General features: G+C 36.5%; 2 protein-coding genes across 2 annotated transcripts; both read right to left on the bottom strand.

Moving 5' to 3' along the window:
• si:ch73-290k24.5 (F-box only protein 41) lies at window positions 1-17477 on the bottom strand. The gene is made up of 14 exons (XM_051104700.1): window positions 17349-17477; window positions 12517-14396; window positions 11821-12013; window positions 10402-10475; window positions 10045-10283; window positions 7639-7769; window positions 7467-7550; window positions 4715-4830; window positions 4415-4567; window positions 2321-2416; window positions 2131-2249; window positions 1901-2059; window positions 399-514; window positions 1-293 (listed from the first exon to the last, which is right to left on the bottom strand). Exons 2-14 carry the CDS (start codon window positions 13137-13139, stop codon window positions 234-236), a joined length of 2163 nt encoding a protein of 720 aa, XP_050960657.1. The 5' UTR covers window positions 13140-14396; window positions 17349-17477; the 3' UTR covers window positions 1-233.
• A 1811-nt stretch (window positions 17478-19288) lies between these two features.
• On the bottom strand, window positions 19289-21489 carry egr4 (early growth response 4). Its single transcript, XM_051104701.1, has 2 exons — window positions 21257-21489; window positions 19289-21041 (listed from the first exon to the last, which is right to left on the bottom strand). Exons 1-2 carry the CDS (start codon window positions 21351-21353, stop codon window positions 20059-20061), a joined length of 1080 nt encoding a protein of 359 aa, XP_050960658.1. The 5' UTR covers window positions 21354-21489; the 3' UTR covers window positions 19289-20058.
• Between the last annotated feature and the right edge of the window lie 437 nt (window positions 21490-21926).

Raw genomic sequence — 21926 nt, 5'->3', positions numbered from 1 at the left:
GTCTTGATTTAGTCTCAATGGATTCTGGGAGTTTAAATTTAAGTAGCTTTCTCAAGCCGACCTAATAATTCATAAAAACGTAAGTTCTCCTGTAGGTTTATGTTGTTTATGTTTATGTTTGTGATTAATATAATTTGGTTCATTTAAAAACAATAAAAGTGTGTTTGTGTGTGTGTGTGTGTGTGCGTGCGTCAGATGGTCACAGTGAATCAGAAGCTGATCAGATGTGATTCTCAGGGTTTGTCGACTCTGATCTGCAGGACGTCACTCAGACCGGGACGTTTCCTCAACGCCTGAAGAAATAAAATACACTTCATTTGAACCAGACACACACATCAGATATTTTTATTTTTTGATGTGTGTGTGTGTGTGTGTGTGTGTGTGTGTGTTGGTTTGACCTGTAGGTTGTTGACGATCTCCTCAAATAATCTCTTGGCTTCTTCATTGTCGGCATCTTCGAAGTAATCAGAGATACACAACCGAACCAACACACACTTCAGACTCACACACACACACACACACACACACACACACAGAAGAGCTGCGTTAGATGTGCATGATCAAAGCGTTGGAGTCTTGAATAAAATGACACACCAAATGACCAAATGTCTTTGCAGTGCCGACGGTTAAAAATGGAAAAAGATGCAAAACAGAAGAAACTAATCTGGATTCAGCATGCAAATAGATCAGCAAATGACATCCATATGCAAATATTACAAGAATGTGAATAATGTCTCATTTCATATGTGAAATAGTCTAGATTAGATTCTACCATGTTAATTACATCATTAACAATGTCAATGTACAATGTCAATATTCTTTCATTAAAAATAATTAAAATGCTCACTAAATGTGAAATAATTCAGATAAATATCACATGTAAATCATTTAAAAATAAAAATGATCAAAAACAGTTGCAAATTTAAAAAAAAACAAATATTAAATAATTTATTAATTATTATTATAAATTCATTTTAGTGAGAAATAATTTATTAATTTATAAAAATGTAAAAATAAAAACAATTCCAGTGCGCTAAAAATGAAATCATAATGTGAAACTGAAATAATTAAAAATAAAAACTTTTTAAAAAATATATTTAAATTAAAATATTTAAATGATGAAAATGTAAATAAATGACTATAAATAAATAATTTAAAATACAAGCAATCAGACACTTACTAAAATAAAAAAAAAAATAAATAAATAATTTTAATAATAATTATTATAAAATATTTTTTTAATATTTAATATCTTAATAATTTAATAAGAAAGAGTTTTGGATAAATAATTTATTAATTTATAAAGTGCATTAAAAAGTAAATAATGTGAAAGTGAAATAATTTAAAAATTAAAACAATTTATTCTTAATGTAAACTGCAAATAAATAATTTTAAATGAAAGCAATCAAACACTTACTAAAATTAAATCGTAATGTAAAATGTAAAAATTTAAATTATATTTATACTATATTATTATAGTATATATATTATACTAATGTTTTTAATTTTTACATTTTTAAATAAATAATTTTTAAATAAAAATAATGAAAAACACTTACTAAAAGTACATCATAAAACATAAAATGTAAATAATTTAAAATAAAATAATAAAAATTATAAATCACATAAAACGTAAATAAATCGAAATAATGTATCATTAAAATAAATAATTTTAAAATAAAAATAAATGTGACCCTGGACCACAAAACCATTCGTAAGGGTCAAATTTGTTTAAATTGACATTTATACATCATCTGCTGGCTACAAATATACCTGTGCTACTTACGACTGGTTTTGTGGTCCAGGGAAACAAATCATAAAAATATCAATTTAAATACAATTTAAAATAAAAATGAAGCACGGGATCAGTCTCTATGAATGCTGCTGATGAGATGCTCACTCCTGAAGTGCAGTATGGCTTTGGCGGTGACGGGTGTGGAGATGAAGCTGAGCGTGTGGAGCTGCTGTAGGCCGTCTCTGCAGATCTCCGCCGCTCCCTCCTGGTTCAGCTCGTTCATGTGATCCAGCTCCAGCTCGCACAGGTTCACGCAGTTCCTGACTGCACAAATACATGAGAAACGCTGAACCGCGGTCAGATCTCGCATCACTGACGTATCACCTGTCACTCACCCAGAGAGGCCAATCCCTGCACGCCGCAGCCGGCCCCGCCCACTCCCACCCGACACAGGTTCGGCCAGCAGCGGCCAATCGTCTGCAAGCAGCGGTTGCTGAAGCGACTGGGCTGCAGGCTGGAAGAAAAAGGCAGGAAATCAGTGGTCATGTGATCACCGGTGACGTATTTAAAGTGACGGATCCTCACCACGGCTGTAGAGGAGCGATCCGCAGCGTCGTGATGTCCCTGCATCCCGCTCCCAGAGCCCAGATCACTTCCTGTCCCACCGGATCCGACGCGCTCCTGAAAACAAGAACCATGTGAGTGTGTATGGGATAGACCAGTGGGCTATATGTGATGAACGGTACTGAATGTACAAAAGCTCTATATGCCTTATATGAGAAATATATCATAATTACTGTTAAAATAATAAAGATGTAAATCAGACAGAAAAAATGTTTTTTTTTTTCCAATAAATAAAAATGAATGAATTAATGAATAAATACATAGATAAATAGGCAATTATGGGTATGAGTAAATCATTTTAAAATAAAAATTAAATCATAAAATTTTTAAATGTAAATTATTTTTAAATTTAAATAACTAAAATAAATTGCTTACATGAAACAATGCATAAAAATATCAATTTTAAATAACTTAAAAATAAAAGCAATCAAAACACCTACTAAAAATAATAAAAAATGTAATTTAACATAACTTACAAAAAAGCCCCATAAATGACATAATTTCAATAATATTTAATATTCAAAAATAAAAATAAAACAAAAATAATTTTAAAATAAAAACAATTCAACCACACTAAATCATAATAATGTGAAATGGAAATAATAATAATAATAAAAAAAAAATATTTTAACTATTTAACTAAAATAATTAAATCAATAAAATATAAACTGAAAATAAATAATTTAAAATAACAATTGAAATAAAACACTTGTGACGTCAAATCATATTGTAAGATTTTAATTATTTAAAATAAAAACAATTAAAATGAAGCACTAAAAATTCAATCAAGTATAATGTTAAAAATAATAAATCAAAATCAAAAACACCTACTAAAAAAAATGTTTAAAAATGAAATCATTTTAATAATTATTATTATAAAATATTTTTTAATATTCTAAAAGAACGCTTAATAAAAGAGAAATAATTAAAAAATTGTACAAATTTACAAAATAATTTCAAAATAAAACCAATTTAAAAAAACTTACTACAATAATTAAATCATGAAACTATAAACTGTAAATAAATAATTTAAAATAACAATTAAAATGAAGCACTAAAAATTAAATAAATAATAATAATGTATAATGTTAAATAAACAAATGAAAGTCAGAAGCACTAAACATTAAATCAATGTTAAAATTTGAAAATTAAAATGTACATTTTAAATAAAAACAATTAAAAAGAAACAGCTGAGAAGAAAAGGCAAGTTAATGACAATAATGTACAATTAATACAAAAATAAATAAATAAAATACAATTAAAATAAAAGACCTACGAATTAATTAAACTATGTAAAATTTAAATAAAATAAAAACAAGCACAACAAAGATTTAAATTAAAATCAACTCAAATGAAGCACTAAAAATTAATAATCAATTAATAATAATGTATAATGTTAAATAAATAAGTCTCTTCAAATAAAACAAAAAACAACAATAAAATCAATGTTTAAATTTGAAAATTAAAATGTAAATTTTAAATAAAAACAGTTAAAAAGAAACAGTTAAATTAATCACAATAATGTACAATTTAAATAAATAAATGAAAGACGGTTAAAATAAAAGACTAAAATGTATTAAAACTGTAAAATGAAACACTACAAATTACACCATAATTAAATAAATAATTTAAATAAAAAACAATTAAAATAAAACAATTACTAAGAAATTAAGTCCTACATGCCTTACATGGGAAATATATAAAAATACTATTAAAATAATAATAAAGAAAAAATATTCAGTGCTGATTTAAAATTAAACTGATTTTTAAAAACAATTAATAATAATTCAAAAATAATTAACAAATATTAAATAATTGAGGTAGTGAGTGACGGAAACGTTTGTTTTATGAAATAAAAAGTATGTGAATGATTTAAAAAAATAAATGAATTAATAATTAAATAATAATAAAAAAACTGTGTACAAAAAATTAATGAAGGAACAAATGAATAAAAGGTAAAAGGTAATATATATCATCTAAAGAAATGCATCTCCAATATTTTGATAGTAATGTAATATCTCATATTTATTGATGAGACGTGGTTCTTCACATCACCTGTACGTGAGCGACTGCAGCGCGCGACAGTGACAGCTGACGAGCCACAGCGATCTGTCCGTCAGAATGTTGGGACAATTAGAGACGCTCAGAGCAACGAGACTCCGCCCCGCTGCCTTCAGCACCGCCTCCAGCCCCGCCTCCAGCCCGCCCCTCAACACAGAGAGATCCCACACACACAGCTCTTCAACAAACAAACTCTTCACTAAAGCACAAACATCTCATAAAACACTCTTTACTAAATCACCACTAAAGCGTCATGTTGAAGAATATACAAGTTTTGTGCTCCGTGTGTTTTACCTGGTGCTGCGTGAATACTCGTCTTTGCTCTCCTTCTTGCCACGAGGTCGAGGTTTGAGGTTGTGAAGAACGAGAGACTGAGTCTGACAGCACCACTGAGACAGAGTCATCAGGAACTACACACACACACACAGGTTAGGATGGTCTTTGCTCTACAGTGACCTCTAGAGGACTGAGTGATTTCTCAGTTGGTTAGCTTTTTTTAGTTGTCTGAGGAAGCCATTTTGGCTGTGCAAAAGTTGTTGTTTGTGGCCTGCATGTGGAAATAATGAATGGGAATAAGCTTCTGAACAGGTAAGACTGATCTGAGTTTCTATTTTCTGCTGATGTTTGCTGATTTGGATGCTTTCCTGGTTTTGTTTGGGCGATTTGTTGCAGATGCATGAGGATTTGGATTTGGATTTGGTTGGATTTTGGACTTCATTTGGATGAAGTGTTTGTGGATTCAAGTTGTGCATATAAATACAGTGTTTACTTTGGTTATTTGTCTAATTTTGTTGTTTTCTCTGAAAAAAGGCAAGCCTATATATTGATGAAAGCCAAAATATTAAATGTCACAGATTTGCTGAGGGGAGTCAAAATTACAATTTTCACCTGAGACTTAGAGCCAATTTACAGGAGGGTAAAAGTGATTTCAGAAAGATGACAGCATCATAATGTTATTTTTACACAGAGATTGGTAGCTCTATTAGTGGAATCTGTTGACTTTAGCAATCTTTGTTGCATTATGTGCCAATGTTAAGTGCTCAAAAATGGGGGAAAAGCTGTATTTGTATGTTTTTCTCCAAAGTGTGTATTGGCGTAAGTCAAGAAGTATTAAAGATATCTTAATGTCCTTTGAGATTTTGGCTCTTGACAAACTGTTCCTTTGGCATCTTCATTTTTAAGGCCTAGGGGGGGACAAAATGACCAAAATGACCAAAATGACCATTTTCAGCTGAGATTTGGAGCCAAATTACAGGTGGGCAAAAATGACTTCAGAAAGATGGCAGGATCATAATGTTATTTTTACACAGAGATTGGTAGCTCTATTAGTAAGAAAGATAGACAAAGCAAAAATGCATTAAATGTCAATGGTGATGGATCAAAACTGAGTAATCCACTTTTTGTGTGGGGGGGACAAAGTGACCATTTGTAACTCAAGAAGTATTAAAGATATCTTAATGTTTATTTAGATCTTGTTTTTTAGCAAACTGTTTCTTTGACATCTTGATTTTTAAGACCCTATACAGTTCAGTTCCAGAGATATAGGGATCTCAGTTTTGCTCAATGTGCAAATTGTTCAAATGTACTAATATTCAGTGGTCAAAAACCAAATTTGGGTCACTTTGCATACAGATAATACTGGGTTATTCCAAAAGCTGTTTTTGTATGTTTTTCGCCAAAGTGTGTATTGGTGTAACTCAAGAAGTATTTAAGATATCTTAATGTCCTTTTAGATTTTGGCTCTTAACAAACTTTTCCTTTGGCATCTTCATTTTTAAGGCCTAATATGGTTCATTTACACAGATATGGGGATCTCAATGCAGCTCCACATTTGTAAATGGGTCATTTTCAGTGTCCAAAAACCAAATGGGTCAAAAACTTCATAATTTTTTTTTTTTCAAAAAAAAAAGACATGTATAGTGATGAAACACAAAATATTACATGTCATGGGTGAATATTTACTGAGTAATACACTATTTTGTAGAGGGGGGTCAAATTGAGAATTTTCACCTGAGATTCAGAGCCAAATTACAGGAGGGTGAAAATGACTTTAGAAAGATGGCAGCATTGTTTAATTATTTTTTCACAGAAATTGGTAGCTCTATTAGTAAAATCTGTTGACTTTAGCAATCTTTGTTGCATTGTGTGCCAATGGTGAGCATTCAAAAATGGGGAAAAGCCTGTTTTTGTGTGTTTTTCTCCAGTGTTTGCATTGGTTTAAGTTAATAACTATTAAATATATCTCAGTACGGTTTTAGATTTTGGCTCTTAACAAACCTTTTTTTCAGTGATCAAAAACCAAATGTGGGTCACTTTGCAAAAAGATGATACTTTTTTCTTTTAAAGAAGAATGTCTGAAGAACAAATAATGTTGAAGCTAGAAAGTTTCCCTCTATCAAAACAATTGCACAATAAACCTGAGTGCCAAAATTGCTTTCCCAAAGTTTGCATGTCTGTAACTTAAGACGTATTACAGATATCTCAATATAATTTTACATTCTGGTACCTAAGAAACATTTCATGTGTAATCTCCATTTGTAAGCCCATATATGGTTCAGACTTAGAGATACTGGGATCTTAATATGTCTCCAACTCCAAATTTTTGAATTTTACTAATTTTCAGAAAACCAAATGTGGGTCACTTTGCAAGCAGATTTCACTTTGTCTTTTTGAAGACAAAGAAGAACAAATAATGTTGAAACTAGAAACGTATCTTGTTTCCCTCTATCAAAACAATCGTATTGAACATGCCTACAAATCTCAGGTGAAATTTGCCTTTTTCTACAAAATAATGGATTATTCAGTAAATATACATCCATGACATTCTGGCTTCATGTAATGATTTCACCAGAAAAAATATCAAAATGTAATTTTTATACACTTTCAAAAAAGCTAGTGTATATATTTATTTAATATATTTTAATATTGCACTTTAGAATGGATCACATTAAATAGCATTAACTTGATAGGAAAAACAATGCAAGTATGAGAAAAGCTCACTAATGTAGTGAAACCTGCGTGTGTTTGTTTGTTTGTGTTTTCATGCCTTTGATGACACGCGTGCGTTTTCCAGTGTTACTCTGGTCCAAACAGCAGGATGACGGGCGACACTACGCCAGTCCTTACACACCTGAAACACACACACACACACACACACACTGAATAGTCAACATTAAAGCCCATATAACACACACTCATGTTGTATATCTAACACACACCTCCGCGGCGGTGAGCAGTGAGCGCGTGTCCAGATAAGTGAACGCACAAAACAGCGCCGCTTTCAGCCTCAGACGCTCTGAACACACGGCCGATTCACTGGATCTGTTCACACGCCAGTGGAGATTCTGACCTGATCACAACACATTTGATCAAAAATACAGTAAAAAATTGTGAAATATTATTAGAATGTAAAATAGCTGTTTTTAATGTGCATATGTGTTAAAATGTAATTTATTTCTGTGATCAAATCTGAATTTTCAGCATCATTACTCCAGTCTTCAGTGTCACACGATCCTAAAGAAATCATGCTAATATGCTTATTTGCTTCTTAACCCTTGTGCGTCAGTTTAGAAAAAGTTACACATAGGTTCATAGAGGACAAAAATGTCCATGTCAAAATACTTTGAAGCTTGGGAGTACTTAAGTTTGGTCTCGTTTTAAAGAAAACCCTTGGCAGATTATTGTTGGAGTTAAAAAAGTTGATAAAAATTGAAACCAAAAAAGTTATAGAGGTTTAAGTTTATGAAAACGATTTATGAGCCTTTTTTTATATAAGTTATATATTTAATAAAACATTTTGAACTCAAAAATTTATAGTAAAATTAAAGCCATAGATCTAATCAAGTTCTGTTCCAATTTTGAGGTTGATATCTTAAAAAATAAGCTTTTAGTAAGATTTTGTTTTTCCCATTCGATTTCAGCAAAGCTCCACTGGCATACACAGCGGTGGGATTTGTGATTCGCAGTACAGTATAATTTTTCTCTCTCAACGATACAGGTGCACACACAAGCATTTTATTTAGGACACACATGCAAACCACACTTTGACATCCATACCAACATACCCACACAATTACAGTTGCATAATTTATCCAAATGACTTTATAATAGACTATAATATGCATAAGCAGAAAACATAAATAAAGCGAGTACTTAAAAAATGGCACCATCTAGTAAAAAATGGAAAAAAATGAATTTTTCAAGCCTTACCAACAGAATAAAAGCGTATTAGCAAATATTGCATAATTTTATAGTTAAATGGCCCTGGGATTAAAAATTGCAGTTTTAATGAGGACATTTTCTGTCCTTAAAGGAGAAGTCCACTTCCAGAACAAAAATTCACATATAATGTGAAGATGTTCATGTCTTTCTTTCTTCAGTCGTAAAGAAATTGTGTTTTTTGAGGAAAACATTTCAGCATTTTTCTCCATATAATGGACTGATATGGTGCCCCGATTTTGAACTTCCAAAATGTAGCTTAAATGTGGCTTCAAACGATCACAAATGTGGTTGTAAACGATCCCAGCTGAGGAAGAAGGGTCTTATCTAGCGAAACAAAAGTAATACAATTTAAATACTTTTTAATCTCAAACGCCTGTCTTGTCTTGATCTCCCTGAACTCTGCGTATTTTGGTTCAAGACAGTTAGGGTATGTCGAAAAACTCCAATCGTATTTTCTCCCTCAACTTCAAAAATCATTTCAAAATCATCCAACATCGCTGCAGAAGTACCGACACAGTCTTTACTAAGTAAACATGTAAAGAAGATCAAACAATCAACCTTAACAAAAAAGGTAAAACAGGGATATGGGACGATTTTGAAGTTGAGATGGGAGTTTTTCGACATACCCTAACTGTCGTGAACTGGAACGAAAACAGTTCAGGCAGAGTAAGACAAGACGAGCGGTTGACATTAAAAAAAAAAATAATAATGTATTATTTTTATGAAAATAACCGATCATTTCACTAGATGAGACCCTTCTTGCTCGGCCGGGATCATTTACAACTGCATTTGTGATCGTTTGAAGCTGCATTTAAACTGCATTTTGGAAGAAAAATCCAGAAATGTTTTCCTCAGAAAAACAATTTCTTTACGACTGAAGAAAGAAAGACATGAACATCTTGGATGACAAGGGGGTGAGTACATTATCTGTAAATTTTTGTTCTGGAAGTGGACTTCTCCTTTAAGGTCCTAAGAGGAACTATTTTTTGTACCTAGTGTAAAATAGATTTATTAAAGGAAATTAGGGTTAAATATTAAAATTCCAATAAAAACACACACCTGTGACAAAATTTATGGAGTTGGCATTTACACCGAAACCGAAAAGGACAAAAATGTCCATAAGGTCGCACAAGGATTAAGAAACATTTCTGATTATTCAATATTGAAAACATTTGTGCTGCACAATATTTTTATTGATAATGGTGGAAACTGAGATGCATTTTATTTTTCAGGATTCATAGATGAATAGAAAGTTAAAAAGAATAGCATTTATTTGAAAACATTAGAAATGTCTTTACTAGCACTTTTGATTAATTTCATGCATCTTTGATGAATAAAAGTATTAATTTCTTTCAACACTGTCTCTCTCGTGTGTGTGTGTGTGTGTGTGTGTGTGTGTGTACCTGTGTGGCTGTAGGTCCTGTATCCGGTGTGTTGTGTGTCGTCCTGTGATTCTGCGGTGTAAAGTGACCAGTTGTCTGAGTCGGCATCAGCGTGTGTGCGTTGAATCATCCAAGGCGAATCGGAGCCGCTGTCGGGACCCTCAATGGCTCCACACATTATGTGCTGATACTGCCGTCCGTCCCAGTGACCCTCACAGCCGCCCGAACCCACCGACAGCGTGCGCGGCCTCCGCTCGTACCTGAGACACGTTTCACAAATCACACCTTTACCACCGTAAGTGGAAAATCATGTTTTATATCTCAGCAGTTTCTTATAGACAGCATTGAGAATACAGATATGAATGTTTAGTAATGTACCTGTAGTGTTGAGCGACTCTGTGATCAGACAGATGAGCTGATCTCCTGCTCATCCCAGACACGCTGTAACTCCTCTGTTAATCACACAAACACAGTCACTGCTGATGTATGAGAAATAAAGTGATGGCTGATATATCGCCAATAATATTAAAGAAGAAGTCCACTTCCAGAACAAGTTAACAAATAATTTACTCACCCCCATCCAAGATGTTCATGTCTTTCTGTCTTCAGTTGTAAAGAAATTATGTTTTTTGAGGAAAACATTTCAGGATTTTCCTTCATATAATGGAGTTCAATTGTGCCCCGATTTTGAACTTCCAAAATGTAGTTTAAATGCAGCTTCAAAGGCTCTAAACGATCCCAGACAAGGAAGAAGGGTCTTATCTAGTGAAACGATCCAAAAATAAAAATTAGTATACATTCTAAGCACAAAAGCTTGTGTAGCACAGGCTCTGGGATGCCCGTCCACGGGTCGTTCTTGAACGATTCTGAATCTTTAATGTGACTCGGGAAGATTCGTTCAGTCGCACATGTGGAACATCCTATTAGGTTCTGTACTGGAATTAGTTCACCTGTTTTCTTCGGGTTTTTCGAGTCGTTCGTTCATCTTATGGGGCTGTCACATGATGCAGATTTTGCTAAAATGAACGAAATGACTCAAAAAGATTTGTTCATTTTGCTGAACAAGACTCAAAGGTCTGAGTCGGTAAAATGTTTTGAACTTCCCATCACTACTACGAATCACGTCTAAGTTCATCGTCTGTGTACTCTGGCTCAAAAAGTAGAGTATGGCGAAAAACTCCATCTTATTTTCTTCTACAACTTCAGAATCGTCCGACATCATTGTATCTTTTTGTTTGTGAACAGCGTTTGACTTACTTGCACTTTCTTAGTCTTTGCACGTTTGTTTTATAAACTCTGGGTCTGTAGATCTGCGTGACCTTTCCACATGATTCAATAGTATGTGAACACGCATCCCACAGCCTGCACACCAGCTTTTGTGCTTAAAAAGTATACACATTTTTATTTTTCGACAAAACTGACACTAGATAAGACCCTTCTTCCTCGGCTGGGATCGTTTAGAGCCTTTGAAGCTGCATTTAAACTACATTGTGGAAGTTCAAAATCGGGGCACCAATCAAGTCCATTATATGGAGAAAAATGCTGAAATGTTTTCCTCAAAAAATATAATTTCTTCACAACTGAAGACAGAAAGACATGAACATCTTGGATGACAAGGGGGTGAGTCAATTATTTGTGAATTGTTGTTCTGGAAGTGGACTTCTCCTTTAAGAGGAGACTGAAATGTAAACAAACATTCATCAAAAGATCCTGATGATCAGATTTGAGACTAAAAAATGATTAATGGAGAATCAAGTAAAGCCAGGCTGCTTCAGTCCAGTAAGTGTTCGTCTGTACCTGGTAGCCTGACGCTCTGCTTCCTGCCAGGTATCTGTGAGGGGAAGCGACGTCATCGTGGAAGTTCTGCAGCTGCGTCTCTGCTCTCTCGGCTCTTTCCAGCAGGTCCTCGATGAAGCGCTGCAGACGGATCTTTGCGCTGGCTTCCTGTAGCGCCGTGTCCCGCACAAACCTGTCCAGCTCACACACTTCCCTAAAACAGACACACACTTTAAAACGTTCACATGCATCTCACACACCATCAGCTTTGATGCATTGTGGTACTTTCCAAAATGTTAAATAAAGCTTTAATTTTAGTTTTTTTGCGCATAAAAGTATTCTCGTAACTTCATAACATTACGGTTGAACCACTGATGTCACATAGACAATTTTGTTGATGTTCTGTACCTTTCTGGGCCTTGAACGTGTCAGTTGTGTTTCTGTCTATGGAAGGTCAGACAGCTCTTGGATTTATTCAAAAATATCGTAGTTTGTGTTCCGACAAACAAAGGTCTTACGGGTTTGGAACAATATGAAGGTGAGTAATTAATGACAGAGTTTTCATTTTTGGGAAACTAACATGGTCAAAATTAGAGAAGTTAATTAAACATCCGTTAATGGTTTTCGGCCCTCATCCAAAACTGAAAATTAGTTTTTAGGATGAATATTTTCAGTTGCCAAAATTTCAGCGCATTGCTGATCTAAACACACACTCACTGTTGTTTGCGTCGCAGCTGTTCGTCTCTCTCTCTCAGCTCATATCTGAGGCTGGCCAGCATCTCCACAGAAATGTCCACCTGCCGCTCCAGTTCGGCCGCCCGTTCCTCCGCCTGGCGTTTTTCCCTGTGCATGCGCTCGCTCTCCTTCCTGGCTCTCCTTACCTCGGTGCTCCTCCTCTTCACCTCGTCCTGCAGCGCCTCCAGTTTGAGCGACACGCGCTCCTGCACCTCCAGTGCCAGCTGCTGAAGCCGGGCCTCCAGCGCCAGCCTGCCCAGCCACGGCACTCCCAGCTGGGCCACGGCGTGTCCGGCGTCTGCCTCCGCCTCTGTGGCTCTGGAGCTCACGGCGACTGCCAGCACCGGAGACAGGGACGGGGGTGAGTCCCTCTGGATGAGGATCTTTCGGAGCGGACGGGCCAAACTCAGGGCATCTAGGAGCTCCAGGCGCAGAGGGCGGTCGCTCTCCCGCTGGGCGTACAGCGACATCAGTCCACCTTCGGAGCTCCGGCGAGGAGTCAGACAGAATTTCTGGCAGGAGCGGACGCTAGACAGGTGCTCCCCAAACCCACACGCCTCTCCGCAGGTTGGGCAGCGTAACGGCAGTTCAGTGCTGATTGACATACTGTGACGACGTACTTATATGATCAAAAAACAACTCAAGAATCTCATGGTGAGTTCATGTAGAGTTCAGAAGCTTTAGGAGAATTTCAGTAAATTTAGAAGTGGTTTAGGAGCGTTTCAGCAGTGTTTTGTGGCTTTTTTAGTGTCTTCTGGGGCGCTTCAAGGTTGTTTCAGCAACTTTAGAAGTATTTAACTGGAGTTGTATAAGCGTTTCTGTGCGATTTAGTAACTTGGAACATTTCCAGTAAATTCAGAACCATCACAGAGCCATTTCAAAGGCCGTTCGGTAACTTTAGAAGCATTAGAGTATCTTATGGGGGATTTCAGTAACTTTAGGAGTGTTTTAAGGGTGTTTAAGAAGTTTTCCAGTGTTTTCTGGTTGTTTCAAAGGTGTTTAGAAACATTTTAGGGGTATTTTAAAAGCTTTAAGGAGAGTTTTAGGGCATTTCAAAAGTTTTTTCAGGGCGTTTGAATTGTATTTCAGTAGCTTTAGGGGCATTTCAGAAGCGTTTTGGGGCATTTTAATATCATTTAGGGTGTTTTAAGGGTGTTTTAGTAACTTCTGGGAATTTCAAGGGTGTTTCAGTAACTTTTTAGGGGCTTTTAGAAGTGTTTTGGGGCATTTCAGTAACTTTTAAAACAATTTAAGAGTGTTTCAGTAACTTTAACAGAGTGTTAGGGCATTTTAAATGTTTTCAGGGGTTTTTCAGTATCGTCTGTTGTATTTCAAGGTTGTTTTAGTACCATTAGAAGCGTCTTTTGGGGGTGATTTAGTGTCTTCTAAGGTGTTTCAAGGGCAGTTTAGTAACTTAGGAGTGCTTAAGGGCATTTCAGAAGTGTTTCAAAGCATTTTAGTATCTTCTGGGTGTTTTAAGGGTATTTCAGCAGCTTTAGGGGCATTTCAGTATCTTCTGATGCGTTTCAACAGCGTTTCAGTAACCTTTAAGAGAACGTAGGGATGTTACAGTAACTTAGGAGTCTTTAAAGGTGTTTCAGTGGCTTTAGGGGCATTTCAGTATCTTCAGTTGCGTTTCAACTGTGTTTTAGTAACTTTTAGGGCTTTTAGGGCATTTTAAGGGCATCTCAGTGCTTAAGGGTGTTTCAGAAGTGTTTAAGGGTGTTTCAGTAACTTTAGGGGATTTTCAGAAGCGTCTAGGCCTTTCAGTAATTTTGATGCATTTTAGGGGCAATTCAGTGTCTTTTGTGGTATTTCAAGAGCTTTTCAGCCCAAAACAGGCTCACGCAGAATTATCGTACCTGCAAAAGAAAAAAAGAACAAGAGGAATGATAACTTTAGTATCATTCAGTCAATAATAAATACATTGGTTTTCATGATTTGTTGCTGTTTAAAGTGTTTCTAAATTGTCTATATGTGTCTGTTTGTTACAGATATGAATCTAAAGATGAGGTGTATCATTTTTGTGTCCTCACTCCTATGGTAATTTTAACTTGTTAACACTGTATATGCATTTTGATGCATTATCCGCTGGTGTTTCTTTTGTGTGTTTGTGTGTGTGTGTGTGCGTGTCTCACAGGAAGTGATGTAATAGAGAGACACTGGTGAGCAGTAAGCGGGTCGTTCATGGTGTGGGAGTGTATGTGTGTGCGCACTTCCTCTACTTATACTGCGTCTCTGTGATTTCAGTTGATAATTCTGTCATCATCTACCCACAATCCCATGGAACAAAATGTCACAGCTGCTCTTCCATACAATGTAAGTTCATGCTGATCACTCCTATCATTATACTTCACTCGGAAAACAATGTTCTGTCTGGGAGTGAAGCATTACTTTCTGATCAAAAGAACGCACCACTAGACTCATCCATCTCATATTACACTTACATAACACACAGTATATATGAGTACTAAGTGTTTTTGTTCTGTGATCATGTTTTATCTTATTTAGAGTCCCAGGACTGCTTGTGATAACCCTTTTTGTTTTTGTGGCATGTATTTGTTTACAGTCTCACACTTGTTTAAATCAATCAGTCATGTGCTCTGTATAGCAACGGCGCCACCTATATTTCAATTTATCTTGCCTTTCTGCTTTTTCTTTGTTTATCTAATTTATATCTACTAAGATATCAGATATACAGAAATTGTCTCTCCATCTGTCCATAAGTTCGAGTGTGATTTATGCTTTTAAATATAATTACAAATATATTTAATTATATTGCACAAATTAACTTTAACTTTTGTTTTATGGATAATGGTGAAACTTTATTTCCAAAAATGTTCAATACACATAACCATTCAAAATCTTTCTTTTTTAATATTTCTGAATTCTGTAAAACAGTAGGCTAATATTGTGAAAATATTATTACAATTTAAAGCAAATGTCTTCTATGTAACAAATATTGTAAAATATAATTTATTACTGTAATCAAAGGTGAATTTTTTTTTTAGCATCTTTAATCTTACTCATAAAAATGTATCTGACCCCAAATGTTTGAATGGTAGTGTATTCTACAATAAATAATAATATTTTATTAATATTTACTTATTTTTATTTCTTTATTTTTGCAACTAATGCAGTCAACATTTGAATTTTAATAGCATCAAGAAATAAATGAGTAATTAGTTAAAGAATTTTAATGTCATTCCAGTGCAAATTCTAATTTCACTATGGCAAGCCATTTTAACATTTAATCTATCATGCTGCTAGTACTTATTTTTTAGATACTGGTATTTTTTTCCATTAAGTACTAGTAGTTATTCATCAGCTCCTAGTGCTTATTCGTTAGGTACTAGTGTCTTTTGTAAAGTTACTAGTACTTTTTTGATTAGATACTAGTTCTTATTTATTAGATACTAGTACTTATTTCAATAGTATTTAATTATACTCTTCTTGTTAAGAAAAAAAAATAGAACTAGTACTTATTTTTAGTTACTAGTGACTTTTTAGGCCAAAGATATCCTGAACTTAATAAATACTTGTACTTTTTAAATTTGCATTTCTGGCCAGTACAGTAACCGTATGTTGAATATTAATGAACCAGCAACATATAGGAGAGATTAGACAGGAAACGGAAACAAGGAGACAGATGTACTTTTTTTGAGAGAACCACATAGAAAAGAAACAATCATTTGTAAACAAGCACAGAAAACATATTTTGTCAGTTTTGTAAACACTGACAAAAACATAGTAGCCTAATGTCTTGGCAGGATGGAGATAAGACATTCTTATTCTCTTATTCTTATTATCTATTATTATCTATTATGTCTATCACTAGTCACAACTGGAATACATACTAGGAAAAACTGAATAGTTGATATCTCAGTGACAGATCACATAGAATTGAACAAGTACTAGTATCTTTTAAAAAGGTAATAGTAGCTAAACAATGCACTAGTAGCTAATGAATAAGTACTAGTATTAAGTATTAGTATCTAAGTACTAGTATCTTCCAAAAAGGTACTATTAGCTAAATAACAAGCACTAGTATAGCTACAGAATAAGTACTAGTAGCTAATAAGTACTAATATCTAATGAATAAGTACTAGTATTAAGTATTAGTATCTAATGAATAAGTACTAGTATCTTTTAAAAAAGTACTAACTAAATAACAAGCACTAGTATAGCTAAAGAATAAGTACTAGTATCTAAATGAATAAGTACTAGTGTCATAGTAGCTAAACAACAAGCACTAGTAGCTAATGAATAAGTATTAGTACTTAATGGAAAATATACTATCTAAAAAAATAAGTACTAGTAGCAAGAAAATAGATGGTACGGCTTATAGATTAAATGTTAAAACGGCTTGCCATACTCCGTGTGTGTGAGAGAGATTGTAAGTGACACGCTAGAATTCACGCATGGCTTCGCGTTATTTCCGCATGAATATGATGAAGACAAAGCTTCTGTCAGAGTAAAGCTCCATTAACACCGCGATGATGAAATACAGCCTAGAAACATTCATGTGTGCATCGATTACACAAATGCATTAATGCTTCTGTTAATTCTTTCTCATTTACGGTTCATTTGCATGTTTATGTTGCAATTATTATTCTACACGCGCCATACAAATGAGCTGTGAAAGTACATCAATCGTGTGATGACCCGGCGTGGTCTTGTGTCGGAATGTATGTGAATCACGCGACCCAGCCCATAACTTCACCTGCATCACCCAGAAGCATTCATATGCATGCACAAGCAGCACTAAAAAAATGTCCGTTTTCATGCACACCGAACCTGTCGGTAAAACCCACCGGTTCTCCAGGTTCCCAGACGTCTGGCGCGTCCTGCTTTCACTCTGTCTGGACTCTTGTCTTCCACAGACCCCCTGAACTCGACTTCATCGAGCACGAGCACCCGCTCCAGTCGCCTCTGACGTCACTCCCGGACTGAGGAGCGTGAAATAGAGCGGTAAGAAAAATATATTTATGTGGGCACGCGTACGTTACGTTCTGTCGGGCACGCGCCGCTGTGAATACTGTGCGCGAGCGGCGCTGTCCACACGCTCGTGGTGCTGAAGGTCCGCCTGTGTGTTTGTTTATTGTGTGTTTATTTACTGAGAGCTTGGACTGAAAACAATTTTTGATTGAAAAACGCTGCAATTGTGTCGATTATTACATTACAATTACATTGTATATGTGATGAAATGTGTTTGAAAGCAGTGCCTTTGAGATACAGTAGATCGCATAAGATGGTTAGATGGATCGCATAAGAGAGTTGCTATACTGTCACTGTCATCTCTCTCTCTCTCTCTCTCTCTCTCTCTCTCTCTCTCTCTCTCTCTCTCTCTCTCTCTCTCTCTCTCTCACACACACACACACACACACACACACACACATATGTCTGGTTTATTATCTTTGTGGGGACTCTCCATAGGCGCAATGGTTTTTATACTGTCCACACTGTATTTTCTATCCCCTTACCCTACCCCTACCCCTAAACCTAACCCTTACAGAAAACTTTCTGCATTTTTACTTTCTCAAAAAATCTCATTCTGTATGATTTATAAGCTTTTATACCCATGGGGACGTAAAGCCAGTCCCCACAATGTCAAAAATTTCAGGTTTTACTATCCTTGTGGGGACATTTGGTCTCCACAATGTAGCAAAAACAAGTACACACACACACAGAGAGAGAAAGCGAGAGAGAGATGTGAGTTGTTTCAATATCCACCAAAAGATGGCGCTAGACTGAGATGTTCTTACTAAAAAAAACAACAACAACCAGCCGTTGTTTCCTACAATACTGGAAAACTACAATAGGCTTATAAAAAATATTTTTTCAATATTTTGTACATATTTTTTTTATATTGCCCTTATCACAATATATGGAAAAATGTAATTTCAATATTTTTAAAGTATACGGATCTACATGTATCTGTTTATTCATTTGTGTTATTATTTTGAATTCCGTTATTTGTTTAATTACTACAATATTGAAAAAGTACAGTATATATTTTTTAAAATATAATATTTTTAAAATGTCTGAAAATATTTATTTATCTATTTATTTATTTATATCATCATCATTATTTTGAATTCCATTAATTACTACAAAAGTACTGTATACTTTTTTTTATAATATATTATTTTTTAAAAGTCTAAAAAGATGTATGTATTTATTTATTTATTGCCATCATCATCATTATTATTTTGAATTCTGTTATTTGTTTAATTACTACAATATTGGAAAAATATTATATAATTTTTTAGAATATTTTTAAAAAGCCTGAAAAGATCTTTTATTCATTTTACTTTATTTTATTGCCTGTACGAAATTTGACTTTAATAATAAGGAAAGTACAATATAAAATATAAAACTTTATTTTTACACGTTTACAGTTTTTACAGTGCAAAGTTCATATGTTTATCTATTTCTGTTTTATTGCATGTATGACATTTGAATGATTAAAAAAATATATATAGGAAAAGTGCAATATAAAAACAACTTATTTTTTATGTATTTTTACAGTGTAATGAAGTTTACTTTTTTGCCCATTTTTATGCCTATATATTTTCTATTTATTTGTTTATATATTTATTTTATTTTATTGTTTATTTTTTATGTGCAAGGTTGTTATATTATTTGGTTTATACACCATGACATGCTTCTTTCGTAGTTTTGATGAATTATATTGTACAAATGGAAAGTCGTTGTATGGATGCGTGTTTGCATAATCATCAAAAACTCGTAATAATGTCAATAAACAAAGTTTTATTTGAAACATTCAGTGGCCTCAAATATTCACAAGGCGTTTAACAGCGTTTCGTTGCACGAGAACAGTTTTCAAAGGCAAATAGACAATAATATCGAAACGACCTCAGGAGAATCCAGAGGCCAATCTGCACATCCAAGTGTGCTACTGCAACTCAACTACGATGTTGAAGTTTTATAAATAGTCTAGCGCATCAGGTTCCCAAGAACCAACCAAACACATTCTACTGTCAAAAGTGGAATACAATCACTTATGAAAATCTATAAGATAGATTCTTCGTACTCTCTTGAAAATCGACGATACAAAATTACAGTCAATAACGTACAAATATATAGAGCTCTTTTCGTGTGCTTTATAAAGTGATGTATCAAAATACAACGACGTGTCGCATGCCAGCGTTGGTACAGCGGTGTAAAACAAGTACACGTTCACATCAAGACATGCAGGAGATTTCAGAAACAACATCTGAGGTTTGAGTGATCAACGTTCTCGACGTCAGCGCAGGTAGAAAAACATGGTTTTGTGCGACTTGAACAGGTGAAACTTTGAGGTGCTGTCCACCGGAAGTGCTGAAACACGTCTGCCACTGCAGACAACCAGTTTTTAAGCTGTCACTCGCATGTCAAGCCCGCCTCGGGCTTTATTACAGACTCTTCCACTTCCAGCTGCCGGACCGCATAGCTTGCTCTGGCGCATGAGCTGCGCCGCAAACTTCGGGTAGAACGGAACCAACCGAGCGCGCCCCGAGCTCACACGAGGCCGGGCAGGGAAAACGCGCACGCCGCGGCCAGGAGCTCCGTCTTCTGCTGCATCCTTTCGCGCTGCTTGAGATGCACGCGCCCGTGCCGCTTCCTCTCGTCGCTGCGAGCGAAGCGGCGCCCGCACACGTCGCAGGAGAACGGCTTCTCGCCGGTGTGCGTGCGCATGTGGGTGGTGAGATGGTCGCTGCGGCTGAAGCAGCGCAGGCAGACGCGGCACTGGAAGGGCTTGTGGCCGGTGTGGATGCGGACGTGGCGGTTGAGCTCGTCGGAGCGGGAGAAGCGGCGCTCGCAGTTCTCAACCGGGCAGGAGAAGGGCTTCTCGCGGGCCGCGCCCTTCCTGGCCCGCGGTTTGGCGCTCCGCGTGTTGGTGGCGAGCAGCGAGTCCAGGAGCGCGGTCGTGGCGCACGGATACGAGATGGTCCTGTAGAGGCTGCTGTCGTGCGCCGTGACAGGAATCTGGAAGTTAGGCGTGAAGTTTAGCGCGGCCGCTTGTTCCAGCGGCTCTTGCTTGATCCATGAGTCCAAAACCGAGTCGGTCTCGGGACCCAATGGAGAGAGCAGGTCAATGATGTCATCCAAATCCGAAGGCTCGTGAGAAGTGAAGCCTTCGAACAGATCGCCGCCGTTGCAGCTGCTGCTGCCAAACTCGCTCTTGATCGCTGGGCAGGAGTTCACATCCGCGAATTCGTCCGACGAGTCGTTGCACAGCGACTCCGGCGAGCCCAGCGAGCTGCCGGTGGATAACAGCGACTCCTGGCGCGTCAGCGAGCTTCCGCGAGAGTTTCCGGAGAAGTTGTCGGAGATGCCGACGATCTCCGTGAGGATGTTGAGAAGCGCGTCTGCGCTGCACGGCCCGGTTTCCGTGTAGAAGCTGCCGGTGTAGGTGAGCGGGGACGGCGGAAAGCCGTCGTTGGAGCAGTCGGGGAAACCGGTGTCCAGCGGCTCCGCTTTGGGCTTTAGCAAACCGCAAGCTGCGAGAGAAAGAGGAGAGAGATGCGTTACATAAGCGACTGCTGTTGACTCACTGCATCAGAACTGAATCCAAACTATGAGTGCATTTTAAATGCCATTAGCTATATTTCATGCATTGCATGCTATTTTATCAAGCGGTGCTTTTGCATTGGAAGTTAACTGTTCGAACATGTACTGATTTAATATGAGAGATAAGATAAAAGCAAGTGCTCACCAGCATCAGGTTGATTCTGAACGGCGGATTGTCCTTCCAGAGGAAGGGTTTGTGCGCAAAGCAGATCCAAAGCACTGAAGTCCACGGTGTTCAGCATGATGTCGATGTGTATACAGCGCAAAAAAATCCACAAGGAATTATTTCCGAATGGCAATCCTGTTTTGGGATTCCCTTCCAGTTAGGCTTCCTTCAGGTTCTGGTCTCCGTCGATTCGTTTACCGGAATTCCTCGTCCCTCTTTTATATCGTTCGGCTCAGCCGAGGCTCCGCCCTCCGCTCATCTACGTCGGCAGGAGGATTCCCCGCCGTGTGCTGACTCTGGACGGCTCTTGCCCAAATATGGGCAGAGGATGTGACGGGGTTCCCCTCCGAAAATGGGCACGGGGCGTGACGTAGCGGCGACTTTCCTGAAGACCATTGCGGAAAAATGAGGCGCGTTTGTGAATGACAGGCGGCCATTATGTTCGCAATGGAACCGTGTCAAAGACCCTCGGGTGACAGCTGACAGATGATCTGATGGGTCAAAACGATGAACAACAATAGCGAGACAGCGAATGGGCTTCACATTGAAAGCCCGTGCAATGAGGATGTAACAGACTTTTAATCACAAGCGAGCCACAGCTATTTGCATTTTACAGATCTAAACTGATTAGCAACAGGAAATATGTCGA

This window comes from Labeo rohita, unplaced genomic scaffold (genome assembly GCF_022985175.1).
Source record: "Labeo rohita strain BAU-BD-2019 unplaced genomic scaffold, IGBB_LRoh.1.0 scaffold_78, whole genome shotgun sequence".
NCBI classification, from domain to species: Eukaryota; Metazoa; Chordata; class Actinopteri; order Cypriniformes; family Cyprinidae; genus Labeo; species Labeo rohita.
This window is presented reverse-complemented; position numbering and strand designations above follow the sequence as displayed.